Below are 19,507 nucleotides of genomic sequence, written 5' to 3'. Positions count from 1 at the left end.
AGAGACACTGCCCTATTTAACCCCTAAATCATTGTCACCATCTGCCGTGTACAATATTCTCAGACCGACAGTATTCAACATTTATTAAGCAATGTATTGAAATCATTTGCTCTCTTTCCGCTATCCAAAGAGACAGGCAACACAACTTCAAGTTGGAAGGGCTTAATTTATGAAAAAGCTGTGCTTTGTTATACACCTTGATGCGGATGCTTGTTACACACCTGCTTTGATCAGTATTCCTGTCTAATCCTATGGAATAACCCCATCATAATGAGGCAGGCTAAAGTAAATGCGTGGCTGGTCTGCAGCTGCTTTTCCTCAGTTATAGTGTTGGGCAGGTAATTATCTGACAGAAAAAAAGGCTGGTAGGAAATATAATGAGGTAAAAACTCACTGGCATATTAACAGACGAGGGGTCGGCCTGGGGTCACGCTGATAATGAACATCTAATTAATAAGAGTTGATTCATGGCAGGGCACAGGGAGACGTTAGCTTTCTTCTCACTCTGTAGTACAGATGCCTCTGATATTCTCTTATATCTCTGTAAGGCGTAGTGCCCTTCTGTAGTGCCCTTCTGTAGTGCCCTTCTGTAGTGCCCTTCTGTAGTGTCCTTCTGGAGTGTCCTCATGTAGTGTCCTTCTGTAGTGTCCTTCTGTAGTGTCCTTCTGTAGTACCCTTCTGTAGTGCCCTTATGTATGAAAAATTTTGATTTTTTGGGGGGGGCCAGTGTCTTTCTGTAGTGGTCCTTCTGTAGTGCCTTCTGTAGTGGCTTCTGTAGTGGCCCTTCTTGCAGTGACTTCTGTAGTGCATTGGTGTAGTGTCTTCTGTAGTGTCCTTCTGTATGCCATTCTGTAGTGACGTATGTAGTGCCTTTCTATAGTGCCTTCTGTAGTGCCCTTAGTGCCCTTCTGTAGTGCCCTTCTGTAGTGCCCTTCTGCAGTGCCGTTCTGTAGTGTCCTTCTGTAGTGTCCTTCTGTAGTGTCCTTCTGTAGTGTCCTTCTGTAGTGTCCTTTTGTTGTGTCCTTCTGTTGTGTCCTTCTGTTTTGCCGTTCTGTTGTGTCCTTCTGTAGTGTCCTTCTGTAGTGTCCTTTTGTAGTGTCCTTCTGTAGTGTCCTTCTGTAGTGTACTATCAGCCATCAGTAATAGAAGAGGGAGGAGTCTTCTCAACATCGGTAAGAATCAAATCAGACATGACTTCCTGTAACGAAACCCCATGACCTTGAGTTTGACAGAACGACATAATATGATAGCAACTCACAGTTTCGTCAGACACAAAACATTTCTCTTTGATCTGCTTTGAGGTCTCTGTGGTTTTTCTTCATTGTTCAAATCGGCCATTCAGATGTTCAAAGTGTTTGCCTCTGTTCCAATAGCCTGGCTGTCCATCCTGATAAAATCACCATAGCAACGGGACAGGTGGCAGGCACCTCTTCCGATGGCAAAGTAAGGGACCTCTCATTGTCAAATAACTTTAAATCTATGATCACTTCACTTATTTAATGATTAGAAATGATGTGTGTGTGTGTGTGTGTGTGTCTGTGTCTGTGTCTGTGTGTGCGTGTGTGTGTGTGTGCGTCTGTGTGTGTGTTCGTGTGTGTGTGCTGACAGCAGTTGGCTCCTCATGTGCGGGTCTGGGACTCAGTGAGTCTCAACACCCTCCACGTTCTGGGAACAGGCTTCTTTGACCGCGCCCTGGTTTGCCTCGCCTTCTCAAAATCGGTAAGCTATGGACCCTTTATGAAAACAATCGTAGCTGATATATGAACCAGATGTTGAGTGTGCTTTGACTGGTCAGAAAAGCTTTCTTAAATAACTGAGGACAGGGCTGATCCCTCTCTCTGTTGGTCTGTGCAGAACGGAGGCAACACTCTGTGTGTAGTAGACGACTCCAACGACCATGTGCTCTCCGTGTGGGACTGGCAGAGAGAGGAGAGACTGGCTGACGTCAAGGTGAGTGTGTGTGAGTGTGTGTGAGTGTGAGTGTGTGTGTGACCTGGGGTTTGAACATGTGTTAGCCCTTTGAGCTAAATTCTAGGCATTAGCTTGGGGATCCAACGCACAAGTCTTCAGATCTCAGGAAAAGCTTACCTGGCTTTTGAGTTGCTCTATATATCCTCATAGACATTTGAAATGCTCTGATGATTTGTAAGGGCCATAGCCTCAGAATGTTCGCATTGCCCCTAAAACAGAGTCAGAGGCACTCTGAAATACCAGTAACCAGACTCTTTCTGTCCCCGGTACAGTGTTCCAACGAGGGAGTGTTCGCTGTCCACTTCCACCCCACCGACACCAACATTATAGTCACGTGTGGGAAGTCCCATCTCTACTTCTGGACACTGGAAAGAGGTACCCTTGTCAAGAAGCAAGGCTTGTTTGAGGTACGACTTGAGATCTCTTATTTATACCGTCTTTATGTTCATCTGTTAGATAATCTTGAGTTTTAGGATAAAATGTATTTGTCGAAATCAATATGATTTACGCCATTTAGCAGACGCTTTTCTCTTGCCAAAGTCGATGTAGCAAGGACTGTTTGTGTTGCTTTAGTTCTTTACCCCATGTTACAGAAGGTTCTGTGGTGTTTAGTGACGTTGCATATCTGCAATTCAGTTCTATCTCTGCCCCCCCAAGTAAATAAAGCCATATTTATGTTTCTTACAGAAACAAGAGAAGCCCAAGTTTGTCTTGAGTGTGACTTTTTCAGAAAATGGAGACACCATAACTGGAGACTCAAGTGGAAATATACTGGTGTGGGGGAAAGGTAAAACTGTCATTCGATAGATCGAAATGTAAAGTCAACTCTTTACTACACTTTATGTCAGCTATAAGGAAAATGAAGTAATAAGCAAAACTCACATACGTCACAATTCTGGGGTATTAACACCTCACAAGTTCTACGCATACATCTTGAAGAGAAAATACAATTATGGAAAGTTTTTTTTTTTTTTTTTTGCAAAGCGAAGCAAATGAAACAGACATGCTGAGTATTTATCCCAGCTGCACCGTCCTGTTGTTTTCAAAGTTTGTATCTCTTACGCATGGGCTTTGCTGCTGATGTCAGGCGTTTTGGCGCATCAAAGGCTCTTTATTATGAAAGAGTTGTCATATTGCTAGGGTCAGAACAGGGTCATGCCTAGAATAGAACAACAAGGCCTATCTTGTGAGAAGAACATGTGTTGTGAGGTAGAACAAACCACTATCTTCTGCCTTCTCCAAGGGTGTTCTATCTTTCTCTCTGTCATGCAGGCACTAATCGAATTAGCCACGCCATTCAGGGCGCACACGATGGGAGCATCTTTGCGCTGTGTATGTTGAGGAGTGGCACACTGGTGTCAGGGGGAAAAGATCGGAAACTCATCTCTTGGGATGGGAGCTACCAGCAGATACAATCGGTTGAGGTGAGATCAGTAGCAGTGTGTGGGTAAAATCACTTGGGAAGCCAAGCCAGAAAAAAAAGCGTGACAATTGTGTTGTTTTCTCTATAACCTGTTAGTTCATATGCCACCGAGACAACAAAAAGTCACACAGCGGCAGAATAAATTCAACCACACATTTGTTTCATCACAAAACCAGAGTAAATATTGCATGTAACAAACAGTTATATGGCCTCCCGAGTGGCGCAGTGGTCTAAGGTACTGCATCGCAGTGCTAGCTGTGCCACTAGAGATTCTGGGTTCGCGACCGGGAGACCCATGGGAAGGTGCACAATTGACCCAGCGTCGTCTGGGTTACGGGAGGTTTTGGCTGACAGGGATGTCCTTGTCGCATCACGCACTAGTGACCCATGTGGCAGGCCGGGCCCAGTGCACACTGACACGGTCGCCAGTTGTAAAGTGTTTCCTCTGACACATTGGTGCGGTTGGCTTCCGGGTTAAGTGGGCATTGTGTCAAGAAGCCGTGCGGCTTGGTTGACTCATGGCTCTCGACCTTCTGTAACGGCTGTCCTCCTCCTCTTCATCCGAAGAGGAGGAGCAGGGATTGAACCAAGGTGCAGCGGGTTGTGAATACATAATGAATTTAATGACAAGACGAAAAACGAACACGAACTACACTTGAAATGATACAAAATAACAAACGACGTAGACTGACCTAAACATGAGAACTTACATAGACACGAAGAACGCACGAACAGGAACAGACTACATACACACCGAAACAGTCCCGTGTGGTACGAAATAACATACAGACACGGAAGACAACCACCCACAACGAACACTGTGAAACAACCTACCTAAATATGACTCTCAATTAGAGGAACGCCAAACACCTGCCTCTAATTGAGAGCCATACCAGGCAACCCTTAAACCAACATAGAAACAGACAACATAGAATGCCCACCCAAACTCACGTCCTGACCAACTAACACATACAACAAACTAACAGAAATAGGTCAGGAACGTGACACCTTCACCTCTCCCGAGTCCGTACGGGAGTTGCAGCGATAAGACAAGACTAACTACCAATTGGATAACACAAAATTGGGGTAAAAATATATATAATTTACATGACCTACAGCATGGTCAAGCAAGTTAATGTTTCCAACATTTTCGGACCACTAACAACTATTGATTTAGAACCACGGAGAGTTACAGCAAGTCGCAATGAAAACAGTTTCTTCCTCCAACATTCCAGCACCATTTCAACTTCAACAATTCAACATATCACCTCTGCTTTGTCTAATACAGTGACAACTTAAAGATACCAAGAACGATTTAGTCCAATCAACTATCAAGCTAAATATGATGTGGCTGTCCATGATACTGATTTCTGTGTGCGTGCTTGCTTGCAAGTAGAAAAAACATGTTGACTCACCCTACCTGTAGAGAAACGCCAATGACATCCTCCTCTCTTTCATGTTGCCGAAATGGTCTGTCACTCTGTCATACAGTAAACACGCTTTTAGTTTTTGTTGCCCTAGACTACCTGGCTAAAATGCTTACTCAATAGCCTAACTTCCTTTCATGGGCAATGATGAGCCAGCTAGTTAACATTAGCCTTCTACATCTAGTTACATATTGAACTTCCATCCTCTTATGCCAGGGTCACAATGTAGGAATTAATGGTTGGATCAGAATCGCCGTTATAATCATTGGCCAGAACGGAGAATTAAGCAAAACCACAAGTCCAAATCCCTATCTCCATCCATAGCTAATTTAGGAAAGGGCTGATTGTAGCTAGCTACCTAGCCACCGGAGGACAACGACACAGTGAGATGCAATAATGACCTTTTTTCTGTCATCTTTTTGTTGCACCAGGACCATTAACAGTTCACCTCTTTCGGTTTAGCTCAACACTGATTGGCTATTATTTTATTTTTTTAATTATCAAGGGAGGCCAAATGCCTCGCTGGCTTCCCTTGCTATTGTATTCAATGCTACGGGTGGCAATAATGTCATACACTTTTAGTCCAGACAGCATCAGATACATGGGCTACATATACTGAAACAGAGGGCCACTGTTTCGCTCGCTCGGATGCTTTCTCCGGTGCAATACATTCAGCCTCTTGCCAAATGAAGTAAAATTATGAAACACAGAGATGAAAGATAAATTATTTAATGTTTTTCGGGGGGGTGGGGGTCAATTTTGGGGGGAAGCCTGGCTTCGCTTGGCATTCACGAATACACATCACATTTAGCTAGCTTTTTCAGAAATATGTGGGTTTTGGTTGATGCATGTACCGTGCATTCGGAAAGTATTCAGACCCCTTCCCTTATTTCACATTTTGTTACGTTACAGCCTTATTCTAAAATTGATTAAATCCTTTTTTTCCTACTCAATCTACACAAAATACCCCATAATGACATCACAATACCCCATAATGACATCACAATACCCCATAATGACATCACAATACCCCATAATGACATCACGATTCCCCATAATGACAAAGTGAAAACAGAAATTGATTGGACATGATGAAAATATCTGTGTTGCAAACGCTCCCCATCCAACCTGACAGAGCTTGAGATGATCTGCAGAGAAGAATGGGAGAAACTCCCCAAATACAGGTGTGCCAAGCTTGTAGCGTCAAACGCAAGAAGACTTGAGGCTGTAATCGCTGCCTAAGTTGCTTCAACAAAGTACTGAGTAAAGGGTCTGAATACTTATGTAAATGTGATATTTCAGTTTTAAAATGTTATACATTTGCAAAAATGTCTAAAAATAAAAATAAATATTTGTCATTTTGGGGTAATGTGTGTAGATTGATGAGGGAGGGGGGGAAAAACAATTGAATCCATTTTAGAATTAGACTGTAACGTAACAAAATGTGGAAAAAGTGAAGGGGTCTGAATACTTTCTGAATGCACTGTATGTGTATTTTATATGATGGAAACAATAATACCAATGATTTGTACAATGCAAACAACGCTCTGTTTTCCAATGTCCATGACATCACCCACCCCCCCCCCCCCACCCACACACTCAGCCATCTGTGATATGAAACAATGAAAAGACAGAGTAAACAACCCTCACATCCACTGTGGCAGGAAGCTTACCGTTGATATGAATAATATTATTTATTTTCCCACCTTTTCCCAGGTTCCTGAATTATTTGGTCCTATCCGGACTGTTGCCGAGGGCAAAGGGGAGAGTGTACTTATTGGGACCACCAGGAACTATGTTCTACAGGGCAGTTTATATGGCGAATTTACTCCCATCACTCAAGTGGGTACAATTATCTGACATTCTAGTTCATGCAGACATTAAACATAACATTTCGAAAGATGTAGCTGTTAAATGATGATATGCTAAGTGGCCTCCCTACCTTCTCCAGGGTCACACAGATGAGCTGTGGGGGTTGGCCGTGCACCCCTGGAAACCCCACTTCCTCACCTGTGGTCACGACAAGCACGTCAGCCTATGGGACTCCTCCTCACATCAGCCTGTCTGGACCAAGACTATGGAGGTAGAGGGACAGACAGACAGCGCCCCCTGGGGACAACCCTGAGCCTCACACATTACACTCATAACTGTATGAGTAGAAGGGCCACGAGCTTCGCTTGGTCACAGATCTGTTTGTGCTGTATAGCCAGCAATGACGTCACGCCAAATATGTTGGGGGTTGGCCTTATCTGACCACATGACCTGCTTCAGGAAAAACTCAGTCTGGGTCCTAGTTCTAAGATATAATAATTATCTCAAGACTTTGTGTTTATACATCTCCAAAAAACTTCAGTCTCTTTGTGTTGTATTAGTTGTTCACTGAGGCTGGTTATTTGGGTGTGGTAAATGTTTCAGGATGCATCGTTGACGTGAAACTTCCTTTTGTTTTCTTTCATGGGTAGGACGCGGCCCAGTCTGCTGGATTCCATCCCTCTGGAGCAGTGGTCGCTATAGGAACGCAGACCGGCAGGTGACCGCGTAGTGCTTGAGGAGAATCGTACTATGTCAATTCCATCACAAAAGCCATAGAGACCGTACTAATAATAACAACAACACGTCATTTCTATAGTGTTTTTTTTTTCTCATTACGATAGGAGTCTCAACGTGGGCTTTGTGGAATTACAGGAGATATGTGATGTGTCAGTATACTTTTGATAATGAGAAGATGGGCATCTTTCGTCACACAGGTGGCTGGTGCTGGATACCGACTCTAAGGATCTAGTCACAGTGCACACAGATGGGAATGAACAGCTGTCCGTTATCCGCTTTGCTCCAGGTAAGGGCTCCCATAGGCTCGAATGATGCTTTATTAGGCGACTTGTTATGAGCATGTATGAGACTTTACTATGACTCATTATAAGGATGAATATTCATAGTACATCTTTTAAATTAAAATGGCTGTTATTTAGTCAGGATCAGTAAATGGCTGTTATTTAGTCAGACTCGTTAAATGGCTGTTGTTTAGTCAGGATCGTAATGGCTGTTATTTAGTCAGGATCAGTAAATGGCTGCAATTTAGTCAGGATCATTAAATGGCTGTATGTAGTCAGGGTTAGTAAATGGCTGTTGTTTAGTCAGGATAGTAAAATGGCGTTATTTAGTCGAGGGTCAGTAAAGGCTGTTATTTAGTCAGGGTTCAGTAAATGGGCTGTTAATTTAGTCAGGATCGTAAATGGCTGATTTGTTTAGTCAGATCCAGTTTATAATGGCATTTCAGGCAAATTTTGGCCTCAATGTTCAGGATCAGTAAATTGCTAGTTATTTAGTCAGGGTTAGTAACATGGAGCTGGTTAGTCAATCATAAGTGCGTATAGTCAGGGTCAGTTAAATGGCTTGGTTTATTTTTGAGTCAGGGTCAGTAAATGGCTGTAATATTTATCTAGGGTCAGTAAATGGCTGTTATTTATCAGGATCAGTAATGGCGTGTTATTTAGTCAGGATCATTATCAGATGGTGTAAGAAAATATAAAGTGCCATTACTTTATAATGCTTTTATAGCTGCATCCATAATGGCATTCTAACCCTCTGCCTGCGAAGTGATACCAAGAGCGTCTACAAGTAGGCCTACTATGAGAAATCCTATCAGTTACAGGTTGACTGTGATACTGATACAGATCATACTGTAATACTGATACAGACCATACTGTAATACTGATGCAGGCCATGTTATCTGTTTAACCTAATCTCCTGTCCTTATTCCTAGATGGTAATTTCCTGGCGATCGGCTCTCACGATAACTACATCTATATCTACGTAGTGGGGGAGAGTGGAAGGAAGTACAGCAGATTGGGAAAGTGCTCGGTGAGCACCTTTTATTTTAGGACCTACCCCCTCTTCTCCTCAGCCCTCAAACCAGGAGGACATGCTAAATGATGCGCACTATGGCATAGTGCATTACGGTTTATAACAAGCTGAGTCATCCATCCGACTATAGCTGATTCCCATCATCTCTCTCTCTCTTTTCTTCTACCTTCATCCTCTCTCTCTCTCTCTCTCTCTCTCTCTCTCTCTCTCTCTCTCTCTCTCTCTCTCTCTCTCTCTCTCTCTCTCTGTTTCTCTCTGCTCTCTTGTTCTGTCTCGTTCTGTCTCGTTCTGTCTCTCAGGGCCACTCCAGCTTCATCACCCATCTGGACTGGTCAGTGGACTCTCAGTACCTTGTGTCCAACTCAGGAGACTATGAGATACTCTATTGTAAGTATTGTTGGTTCATTGAAATGAAAAATGAAAATCTGTGTTCTTTATTGGACAAGTTCAGGTAGCACCTCCCCGTTTCAATCAGCTGTATGTCGTTCCAGGATCCCATCTGTGTGTAAACAGGTGGTGAGTGTGGAGACACACACGGACATCCCCTGGGCCACCTCCACCTGCACCCTGGGCTTCCAAGTCTTGTGGTGAGCAATGTTGAAGAAACTGGGAATTCTATTTTATTGAAGCAGCTGGAGAATCTATTTGTTGAAGCAGCTGGAGAATATATTTGTTGAAGCAGCTGGAGAATATATTTGTTGAAGCAGCTGGAGAATCTATTTGCTGGACACATAGGCTGCGTTTAAACCGGCAGCCCAATTCTGATCTTTTCGCCACTAACTGGTCTTTTGACCAGTCAGATCAGCTCCTTTGCCAATAATTGGGCTGGATGTGTGACCGTATGGCCATTCACATTGTGTGCAGAGTGCAAGGATAGGAGAATATAACATAATGGGACCAATACTATACCTCTGGTCCACAGGGTTATGGCCTGATGGCTCTGACGGGACTGACATCAACGCAGTCTCCAGATCTAATGAGAAGCAGCTGCTTGTCACAGGAGACGACTTTGGAAAAGTCTGCCTTTTCTCATACCCCTGCTGTCAATTCCGGGTAAGATTTTTTTTAAATCCGTTAAATATATACATTGAGAAGAGCCTGTGAAGATTACATGGTTGCATTGGTTGCATTTTTGTTTGATTGATTGAGTTTTTTTTTCTCCTTTCAGGCTCCCAGTCATGTCTATGGCGGACACAGCAGTCATGTGACCAATGTGAACTTCCTGTTTGACGACAGTTGCCTGGTTTCCACCGGGGGCAAGGACATGAGCGTCATGCAGTGGCGAATAGTGTGAGGCAGACATTTTGGGGCAACAGACGTGCAGTTTCTTTATGGATCTGGGTGGGGAAGGGATGCATCCCCAGAGGCTTGGAGTAGGACGAAGTTGCCCCTAGACCCGCCCCTAGTTTTGCTTTTCCACCATTAATAGTTTAGGATAGGATTTGGGCAGGACAAGCTGATCCTAGGTTAGTTCATAGGATTGGATTGTTGCAGGGCGGGGCGGGTCATGGATTGGTTGGGGGGCGAAGATCATCGTAACAAAAGGAAGATACAACAGGCAGTACCTATTGTTTTTTTTTTATCGTTCCGTCTTTCTCCTTTGCTTTGTATATTTCACAGCTCAGGAAACCAATAGAAAAGTAGGAGTTGAATCTCTTCCCTATGTCATTATGGTTGCCTCTCTGGCCTACTACAGATACCACTCCGCCTTGGAAAGACAAAGAAAGATTTCTACTGATGATGGGCATTTGGTCTATACAGAAAGCACATACATATGGTTCAAACTGATGCTGATAGAGAGTAAAATAACAAATACTCCTATGATTACACTATATTTCATCGTGTGATGTGTATTTTACAATGAATGCAGCAGGTTTACCACAGACAGTTGGTTACTAGGCCAAGTGTGCAATGGATAGATTGAATTCTGTGAGAATACATAGAAATATGACGATGTTAAACTCTCTACTGCCATCGTCTGGCTTCCTGAGGTATTGCAACGACTTCATTACTCTGCAAACTGTAATATGGTAAAGTATCACACCGGCATTTCAAAGAGCCCTTTAAAAACAAATACATAAATATTTCAATGAATAATCAATTATTATTTACACCTGCTGAAAAGCATCATTTTGGGAGGCTTTTCTGTGCTTGACAGAGCTGAAGATGAACTCCGTTTCAAGAGGCTGGTGGGAGGAGCTATAGGAGGACAGGCTCATTGTAATGGCTGGAATATAATTAATGGAATGGAGTCTAATGAGGATTCCTTGTTTGCGGTTTCGATATGTTTTTGATACCGTTCCATTTATTCCATTCCAGTCTTTACATTGAGCCTGGCCTCCTATAGCTCCTCCCACCAGCCTCCTCTGTTTCAAACATATTTGGACTACACTGTTATATATCGTCTGCTGCCGAGGTCACTTCCTTCCTGAGTCTCCCTTCTCTTCCTGTCTCAAGCTAGATCTGTAAATAAGAGGTTTGTACTAATCAGACCATTGCACTGTCATTGTTTCCTCTGCAAAACCCTTGTCACACTATACTGCCGAACCAAACCGTACCGGGCTGGCTTGATATTACCTTTTCACTTGGTCCTTTTCAGCATGGATCCGACAACTATGGTGGAAGTGTAACCAGGCTAGCTCAGTATAGCTCGGTTCGGCTTGGTAATGCTACCGTACTTTCTGCCACCTGCAAGGAATCACTACTCCCAGGCTCATTAAAGGTCCACTCTGTGATATTTACAGCCGTTTTGAATCACTCCAAGGCTTAAAGGAGAGATATCTCTCTTAAACCTGTGACTTAGCTACCATACTGACCTTGACTCCTGCTTCTTGTTTACTTGGAATATTCATGAACAAAACATGTCATGCATATTGAAATCTCTCTCACACCCGGGCAAAAGTAATCACACCAAGAGTGATCTGTACCACACTGGTAATGTCTGGACTGAACTGGTCCTTCATCTGGGGTTTGTTTTCTAGTAATACAAAGTGATTTTTAAACGTTTCCAGGGCATGCATGACATTGGTTTTACCTGGGCTGCATTCAGCAGGGCACAATATTGTGGAACGTTCAGAGATAAATATATTATGTAGAGAACAATCAGACCTTTCTGACATGTAGGATAAAGAATCGCAACAGCACTATTCATTACATTTCTATCAGCAACATTCTGAAACGTTTGCCTCCTGAATGTAGCCCTGTTTTTTTCAGCACCAAACTTAATGATTGGATATATGCAGATGTTTGACATGTGACCTTAACAATGTAACCATGATGGAATAATTTTCTAATAAAAAATTATTAAAACAATATGTTGTTGTCCTTGTTTGGGTCCTTGTTTGAGTGTATGAAAACTGGCGCAGAACACAACCATTCAGAGGGAATGTAAAATGTTTTAGTTTTTCCACAGTACAGTACCCATTTGTTTGACAGTAAAGACTGAAATTCCTTCAAATCTTTGGGACTGATTTTTTTTGTCATATTTTTTGATTGACGTTTTGAAATTCCAGTTTATTTTGGGTGTGTTGAAATGATGTAATGATTGGGAAAGAAAAGGTGCGATATAAATGCAATTTAGGCTTGGGTAGACTATTATAAGTGACTTTCTTATATAATTTCATTGTTCTGATAGAGAGCGAGATGATGCTGTTATAGGCGGTCGTCTCAAGCGGGCAGCATTGGACCGGTTGCATGCTGTGGTCAACTATTTTATAAAATCTCCACCTTGCCAAAACACCACGAATACGGTGGAAATATGGCAACTCGGAGGCTGCTGTCAGCCACAATCCCCCGTCTTCTTGAGACAACCACGACCATCATTTGAACATGGAATTAAGGATGCAAGAAAATAAACGGAGTGCAAAGATTTTGAGAGAGAAAGAGAGAACGTTCGGATCCTCGCATTGTATTTCAGCATCAGACTGACTGCATTGCCGACAGCCATACATAATTGGTGAACATTGGCGTATGATCTTTTAGTGATATTGAATTAGAACGTTCTGCTTTATAAACGGTCTGAGAGGGAAAAACCGGTATATGTCAATTTCTTCATGTCATCGTCTAATTGAACAGGAGAAAAAATGAGGTAAGCAATTGAGCATGTGTTGGGTTTGCAAAGCCGCGTCATTTGTCAGACCGTTGCCTTTATAATAATGTGGATGTGAATAAATTCACGATCTAGACGAAATATCTAGACGAAATCTAGACGAAATATATTATATATGAAAAGGCCTAATCACCGCACGGTATGCTACTTTTACAGAGTAATATCCATGTAATATACATGTGTGTCCTCGTGTATGCATTATAGAATTTACACAATAGATAAATCAGTTATTTGGGAAGGATCACAGCCACAATAAACCCCGTAAAAATGCCATGGATATTCTATAGAATAATCCAGAATCTAGAACTATAGAATCCAAGTGTTTTTCCTTCTACTCTATTCTATGAATTATCATTCTGTACACACCTATCCATTTCCTTTATTGGATGGCCTGCATTTAATAGCAATGTTGTCATGGAAACGAGACCCCCCCCCCACACACACACACACACACACAAACACACATATTCCTGTTACAGGCCATATACTTAGCCAGTTATTGACTGATCCAGCTGCATCATTATGGGAGATCAGTCAACAACAACAACACGCCTACAGAATAGCAAAGACAAAAGACTGACTGGGAGCTCTGACACACAGATGACAGTTCTTTCATGGGCGGAGGAGGAATATTGTAAGGTTATGGCCTTTGTGTGTTGAAAATGACCAGGTGTCAAATAAATCCTGTGCCCTGTGGGTCAATTGTATTTTGGGACCTTCGGTTCTGTTGTTATTTAGCGTCCTATAGGCCGACACTAAGGCCTGAACAGCCCACCTGAATACGGAGAAATACAGTAGGGACTCTCTGCAGATTCTATTTGTGCATTCACTTTGTCTGCCTCCGACGAGCTGTCAAATCCAAAACAATAATTTGGTAGCTTTTAGTGGTTAAGAGCCTTTAGGCAATAATTGGAAGGTTGCTGGTTTGAATCCCCAAGCTGACTAGGTGAAAAATCTGTTGATTTGCACTTGAGCAAGGCATTTAACCCTAATTGCTCTGGATAAGAGTGTCTGCAAAATTTTTAAGGAGATTTAGGATTTTCTCTGACAGCTAGATATAGGTGTAGGTCCTTGGTCTATACTCGTTGTTATTAGCTCTTCAGCAGAGCGCTGTTTTGGGTGGGAACTATTTGTGGTTGCACATGTGATTGTCTTCATGGGGACAGTGTTGCTATATGTCTGTGTATGAGCTGTATAGAGAGTAATGGCTTCATGTTCCCACACCATAATGTGGTACAGGGCTGTATAGAGAGTAATGGCTTCATGTTTCCACACCATAACGTGGTACAGGGCTGTATAGAGAGTAATGGCTTTCATGTTTCCAAACACCATAACGTGGTACAGGGCTTGTATAGAGAGTAATGGCTTCATGTTCCCACACCATAATGTGGTACAGGCGTTATAGAGAGTAATGGCTTCATGTTCCCACACCATAACGTGGTACAGGGCTGTATAGAGAGTAATGGCTTCATGTTCCCACACCATAACGTGGTACAGGGCTGTATAGAGAGTAATGGCTTCATGTTCCACACCATAACGTGGTACAGGGCTGTATAGAGAGTAATGGCTTCATGTTCCCACACCATAATGTGGTACAGGGCTGTATAGAGAGCAATGACTTCATGTTCCACACCATAACGTGGTACAGGGCTGTATAGATAGTAATGGCTTCATGTTTCCACACCATAATGTGGTACAGGGCTGTATAGAGAGTAATGGCTTCATGTTCACACCATAATGTGGTACAGGGCTGTATAGAGAGTAATGGCTTCATTTCCCACACCATAACGTGGTACAGGGCTGTATAGAGAGTAATGGCTTCATGTTTCCACACATAATGTGGTACAGGGCTGTATAGAGAGTAAATGGCTTCATGTTCCCACACCATAATGTGGTACAGGGCTGTATAGAGAGTAATGGCTTCATGTTCCCACACCATAATGTGGTACAGGGCTGTATAGAGAGTAATGGCTTCATGTTCCCACACCATAATGTGGTACAGGGCTGTATAGATAGTAATGGCTTCATGTTCCCACACCATAATGTGGTACAGGGCTGTATAGAGAGTAATGGCTTCATGTTCCCGACACCATAATGTGGTACAGGGCTGTATAGATAGTAATGGCTTCATGTTCCCACACTATAACGTGGTACAGGGCTGTATAGAGAGTAATGGCTTCATGTTCCCACACCATAATGTGGTACAGGGCTGTATAGAGAGTAATGGCTTCATGTTCCCCACCATAACGTGGTACAGGGCTGTATAGATAGTAATGGCTTCATGTTCCCACACCATAATGTGGTACAGGGCTGTATAGAGAGTAATGGCTTCATGTTCCCACACCATAACGTGGTACAGGGCTGTATAGATAGTAATGGCTTCATGTTCCCACACCATAACGTGGTACAGGGCTGTATAGATAGTAATGGCTTCATGTTCCCACACCATAATGTGGTACAGGGCTGTAAAGAGAGTAATGGCTTCATGTTCACACACCATAAGTGGTACAGGGCTGTATAGATAGTAATGGCTTCATGTTCCCACACCATAACGTGGTACAGGGCTGTATAGATAGTAATGGCTTCATGTTCCCACACCATAATGTGGTACAGCCGCCCAATGGTATATCAAATCAAATCAAAATCAAATCCAATTTTATTTGACATACACATGGTTAGCAGATGTTAATGCGAGTGTAACAAAATGCTTGTGCTTCTAGTTCCGACAATGCAGTAATAACCAACGAGTAATCTAACCTAACAATTTCACAACAGCTACTTATACACACACAAGTGTAAAGGGATAAAGAATATGTACATAAAGATATATGAATGAGTGATGGTACAGAACGGCATAGGCAAGATGCAGTAGATGGTATCGAGTACAGTATATACATATGAGATGAGTAATGTAGGGTATGTAAACATTATATTAAGTGGCATTGTTTAAAGTGGCTAGTGATACATGTATTACATAAGAATGGCAAGATGCAGTAGGTGGTATAGAGTACAGTATATACATATGAGATGTGTAATGTAGGGTATGTAAACATTATATTAAGTGGCATTGTTTAAAGTGGCTAGTGATAAAAAAAAATTACATGTATGGCAGCAGCCACTCAATGTTAGTGGTGGCTGTTTAACAGTCTGATGGCCTTGAGATAGAAGCTGTTTTTCAGTCTCTCGGTCCCTGCTTTGATGCACCTGTACTGACCTCGCCTTCTGGATGATAGCGGGGTGAACAGGCAGTGGCTCGGGTGGTTGTTGTCCTTGATGATCTTTTTGGCCTTCCTGTGACATCGGGTGGTGTAGGTGTCCTGGAGGGCAGGTAGTTTGCCCCGGTGATGCATTGTGCAGACCTCACTACCCTCTGAGAGCCATACGGTTGTGGGCGGAGCAGTTGCCGTACCAGGCGGTGATACAGCCCGACAGGATTCTCTCGATTGTGCATCTGTAGAGGTTTGTGAGTGCTTTTTGGTGACAAGACGAATTTCTTCAGCCTCCCTGAGGTTGAAGAGGCGCTGCTGGCTTCTTCACCACGCTGTCTGTGGTGGGTGGACCAATTCAGTTTGTCCGTGATGTGTACGCCGAGGAACTTAAAACGTTCTACCCTCTCCACTACTGTCCGTCAATGTGATAGGGTGCTGCTCCCTCTGCTGTTTCCTGAAGTCCACGATCACCTCCTTTGTTTTGTTGACGTTGAGTGTGAGGTTATTTTCCTGACACCACACTCCGAGGGCCCCTCACCTCCTCCCTGTAGGCCGTCTCGTCGTTGTTGGTAAATCAAACCTACCACTGTAGTGTCGTCTGCAAACTTGATGATTGAGTTGGAGGCGTGCATGGCCATGCAGTCGTGGGTGAACAGGGTGTACAGGAGAGGGTCAGAACGCACCCTTGTGGGGCCCAGTGTTGAGGATCAGCGGGTTGGAGATGTTGTTACCTACCCTCACCACCTGGGACGGCCGGTCAGGAAGTCCAGTACCCAGTTGCACAGGGCGGTTTGGAGGGTACTATGGTGTAAACACTGAGCTGTCGTCAATGAACAGCATTCTCACATAGGTATTCCTCCGGTCTAGATGGGTTAGGGCAGTGGTGCAGTGTGGTTGCGATTTGCGTCGTCTGTGGACTATTGGGGCGGTAAGCAAATTGGAGTGGGTCTAGGGTGTCAGGTAGGGTGGAGGTGATATGGTCCTTGACTAGTCTCTCAAAGCACTTCAATGAATGACGGAAGTGAGTGCTACGGGGCGGTAGTCGTTTAGCTCAGTTACCTTAGCTTTCTTGGGAACAGGAACAATGGTGGCCCTCTTGAAGCATGTAGGAACAGCAGACTGCGATAAGGATTGATTGAATATGTCCGTAAACACACCAGCAAGCTGGTCTGCGCATGCTCTGAGGACGCGGCTGGGGATGCCGTCTGGGCCTGCAGCCTTGCGAGGGTTAACACGTTTAAATGTTTTACGTCGGCTGCAGTGAAGGAGAGTCCGCAGGTTTTGGTAGCGGGCAGTGTCAGTGGCACTGCATTGTCCTCAAAGCGAGAAAAGAAGTTGTTTAGTCTGTCTGGGAGCAAGACATCCTGGTCCGCGACGGGGCTGGTTTTCTTTTTGTAATCCGTGATTGACTGTAGACCCTGCCACATACCTCTTGTGTCTGAGCTGTTGAATTGCGACTCTACTTTGTCTCTATACTGACGCTTAGCATGTTTGATGGCCTTGCGGAGAGAATAGCTACACTGTTTGTATTCGGTCATTAAACACTGGTAGCTATGAGTCTATTACTAGTGTACACACACACACACACACATACACACACACACACACACACACTTTGTTAGAAGCCATGTTTAGCACTGCCGTGCTGCTGTTGTAGGCCTAAGGCACATTTTTAAATTTACCCCAAATTATGAAAGATAGAGAGATACAGATGGAGGATCTTAATTTGACCTATATTGTCACAGCAAAATAATCCTGCAGCAATAGGATTTCAATTTTTAGTCCATAATGTTGATCGATGATTAGGCTATTAGCTGGCAAAAAGTAGGCTACATGAAAAGTGCAATACTCTTAATATAAATATGTGTTAGTGTGTGTTTTCAGTAACGTGTGTTTTCAGTAACATGTGTTAGTGTGTGTTTTCAGTAACACGTGTTAGTGTGGGTTTTCAGTAACGTGTTTTCAGTAACATGTGTTAGTGTGTGTTTTCAGTAACTTGTGTTAGTGTGTGTTTTCAGTAACGTGTGTTTTCAGTAACATGTGTCAGTGCGGGTTTTCAGTAACATGTGTTAGTGTGGGTTTTCAGTAACGTGTTTTCAGTAACATGTGTTAGTGTGGGTTTTCAGTAACGTGTTTTCAGTAACATGTGTTAGTGTGTATTTTCAGTAACATGTGTTAGTGTGGGTTTTCAGTGAATTTCTTTAAATCGCAAAGCTCATCTACATGTCCTGTGGTACAGAAGAATTCTCAGCAACAAAAGACTGATCAAATGAAGATCCTACATCTGTAGCTATATCTTGTATTGACACTACACAGAACAGTTTTACACTGTGCCAAGGATACATCCCCATGTCATCAAAATGTGATTAAATCCCGTAGCTATTAGTTAAAAGACGACTAAGAGCTCTATTCAGTCTGTAAAGCTGAAGCGTTACAGATTCTGCGATATAAATGTGAAGGAGGGAGTGGAGGTAGCCTCATTAGGGGATCTATTCAGTCTGTAAAGCTGAAGCGTTACAGATTCTGCGATATAAATGTGAAGGAGGGAGTGGAGGGAGCCTCATTAGGGGATCGATTCAGTCTGTGAAGTGATAGAAATTTAAAGGTAATTTCCGATTTAGCCGACATATGCAGCATTTACCGTGAACGCTGTCTCTGCTAACGATGGAACATTACCTTTAAATTTCAATCATCCTGTGAAGCTGAACTTCCGGGATGCGTATTGAACAGAGCCCTTATCGAAAATATGTGCATGTATGAGTGACCATTTTTACAAGTTCCCATCATGCTGTTCGCCTGGTCCCAGATCTGCCTTTTACACTGTGCCAAGGATACATCCCCATGTCATCACAATCTGCTCGAGTGTAACATCACTGAAACAAAGTTGTTACTGTTTATACAGTTTATACGTACTTGACAAGTTGATGTGTCTCATATCACACCATAGTATACACTGACCAGGTGAATCCAGGTGAATCCAGGCTATGATCCCTTATTGATGTCACTTGTTAAATCCACTTCAATCAGTGTAGATGAAGGGGAGCAGACAGGTTAAAGAAGGATGTTTAAGCCTTGAGACAACAGACATGGATTGTGTATGTGTGTCATTCAGAGGGTGAATAGGCAAGACAAAATATTTAAGTGCCTTTGAACGGGGTATGGTATTAGGTGCCAGGCGCACCGGTTTTAATCTGTCAAGAACTGCAACGCTGCATGGTATTTCACACTCAACAGTTTCCCGTGTGTATCAAGAATGGTCCACCACCCGTCCAGCCAACTTGACACAACTGTGGTAAACATTGGAGTCAACATGGGCCACCATCCCTGTGCAATGCTTTCGACACCATGTAGAGTCCATACCCCGATCAATTGAGGCTGTTCTGAGGGCAAGGGGGGGGGGAGTGTAACTCAATATTATGAAAGGTGTTCATAATGTTTTGTACACAGTGTACTGTATGATTCATATATTGTCTCATTGCATAAAGGGATTTAAAAATATATATTW

At 43.1% G+C, this 19,507-nt stretch overlaps 1 protein-coding gene across 3 annotated transcripts in view; it reads left to right on the top strand.

The window, feature by feature from the left end:
- LOC111968953 (echinoderm microtubule-associated protein-like 1) overlaps window positions 1-11,997 on the top strand; it is a 56,140-nt gene extending 44,143 nt beyond the window's left edge. Inside the window, exons 8-22 of one of the 3 annotated variants that reach the window (XM_070445264.1) lie at window positions 1,374-1,443; window positions 1,609-1,719; window positions 1,855-1,950; window positions 2,244-2,378; window positions 2,659-2,758; window positions 3,244-3,395; window positions 6,538-6,663; window positions 6,773-6,904; window positions 7,284-7,351; window positions 7,569-7,657; window positions 8,585-8,682; window positions 8,985-9,085; window positions 9,177-9,269; window positions 9,606-9,738; window positions 9,854-11,997. In XM_070445264.1, coding sequence (XP_070301365.1) covers window positions 1,374-1,443; window positions 1,609-1,719; window positions 1,855-1,950; window positions 2,244-2,378; window positions 2,659-2,758; window positions 3,244-3,395; window positions 6,538-6,663; window positions 6,773-6,904; window positions 7,284-7,351; window positions 7,569-7,657; window positions 8,585-8,682; window positions 8,985-9,085; window positions 9,177-9,269; window positions 9,606-9,738; window positions 9,854-9,979 — 1,630 coding nt within the window. In that variant the 3' untranslated portion in view covers window positions 9,980-11,997. The other 2 variants (XM_023994937.2, XM_023994936.2) reach the window with 2 other exon arrangements.
- Window positions 11,998-19,507: the final 7,510 nt, after the last annotated feature.

The sequence above is a fragment of the Salvelinus sp. IW2-2015 genome, linkage group LG9 (genome assembly GCF_002910315.2).
Source record: "Salvelinus sp. IW2-2015 linkage group LG9, ASM291031v2, whole genome shotgun sequence".
NCBI lineage: Eukaryota > Metazoa > Chordata > Actinopteri > Salmoniformes > Salmonidae > Salvelinus > Salvelinus sp. IW2-2015.
This window is presented reverse-complemented; position numbering and strand designations above follow the sequence as displayed.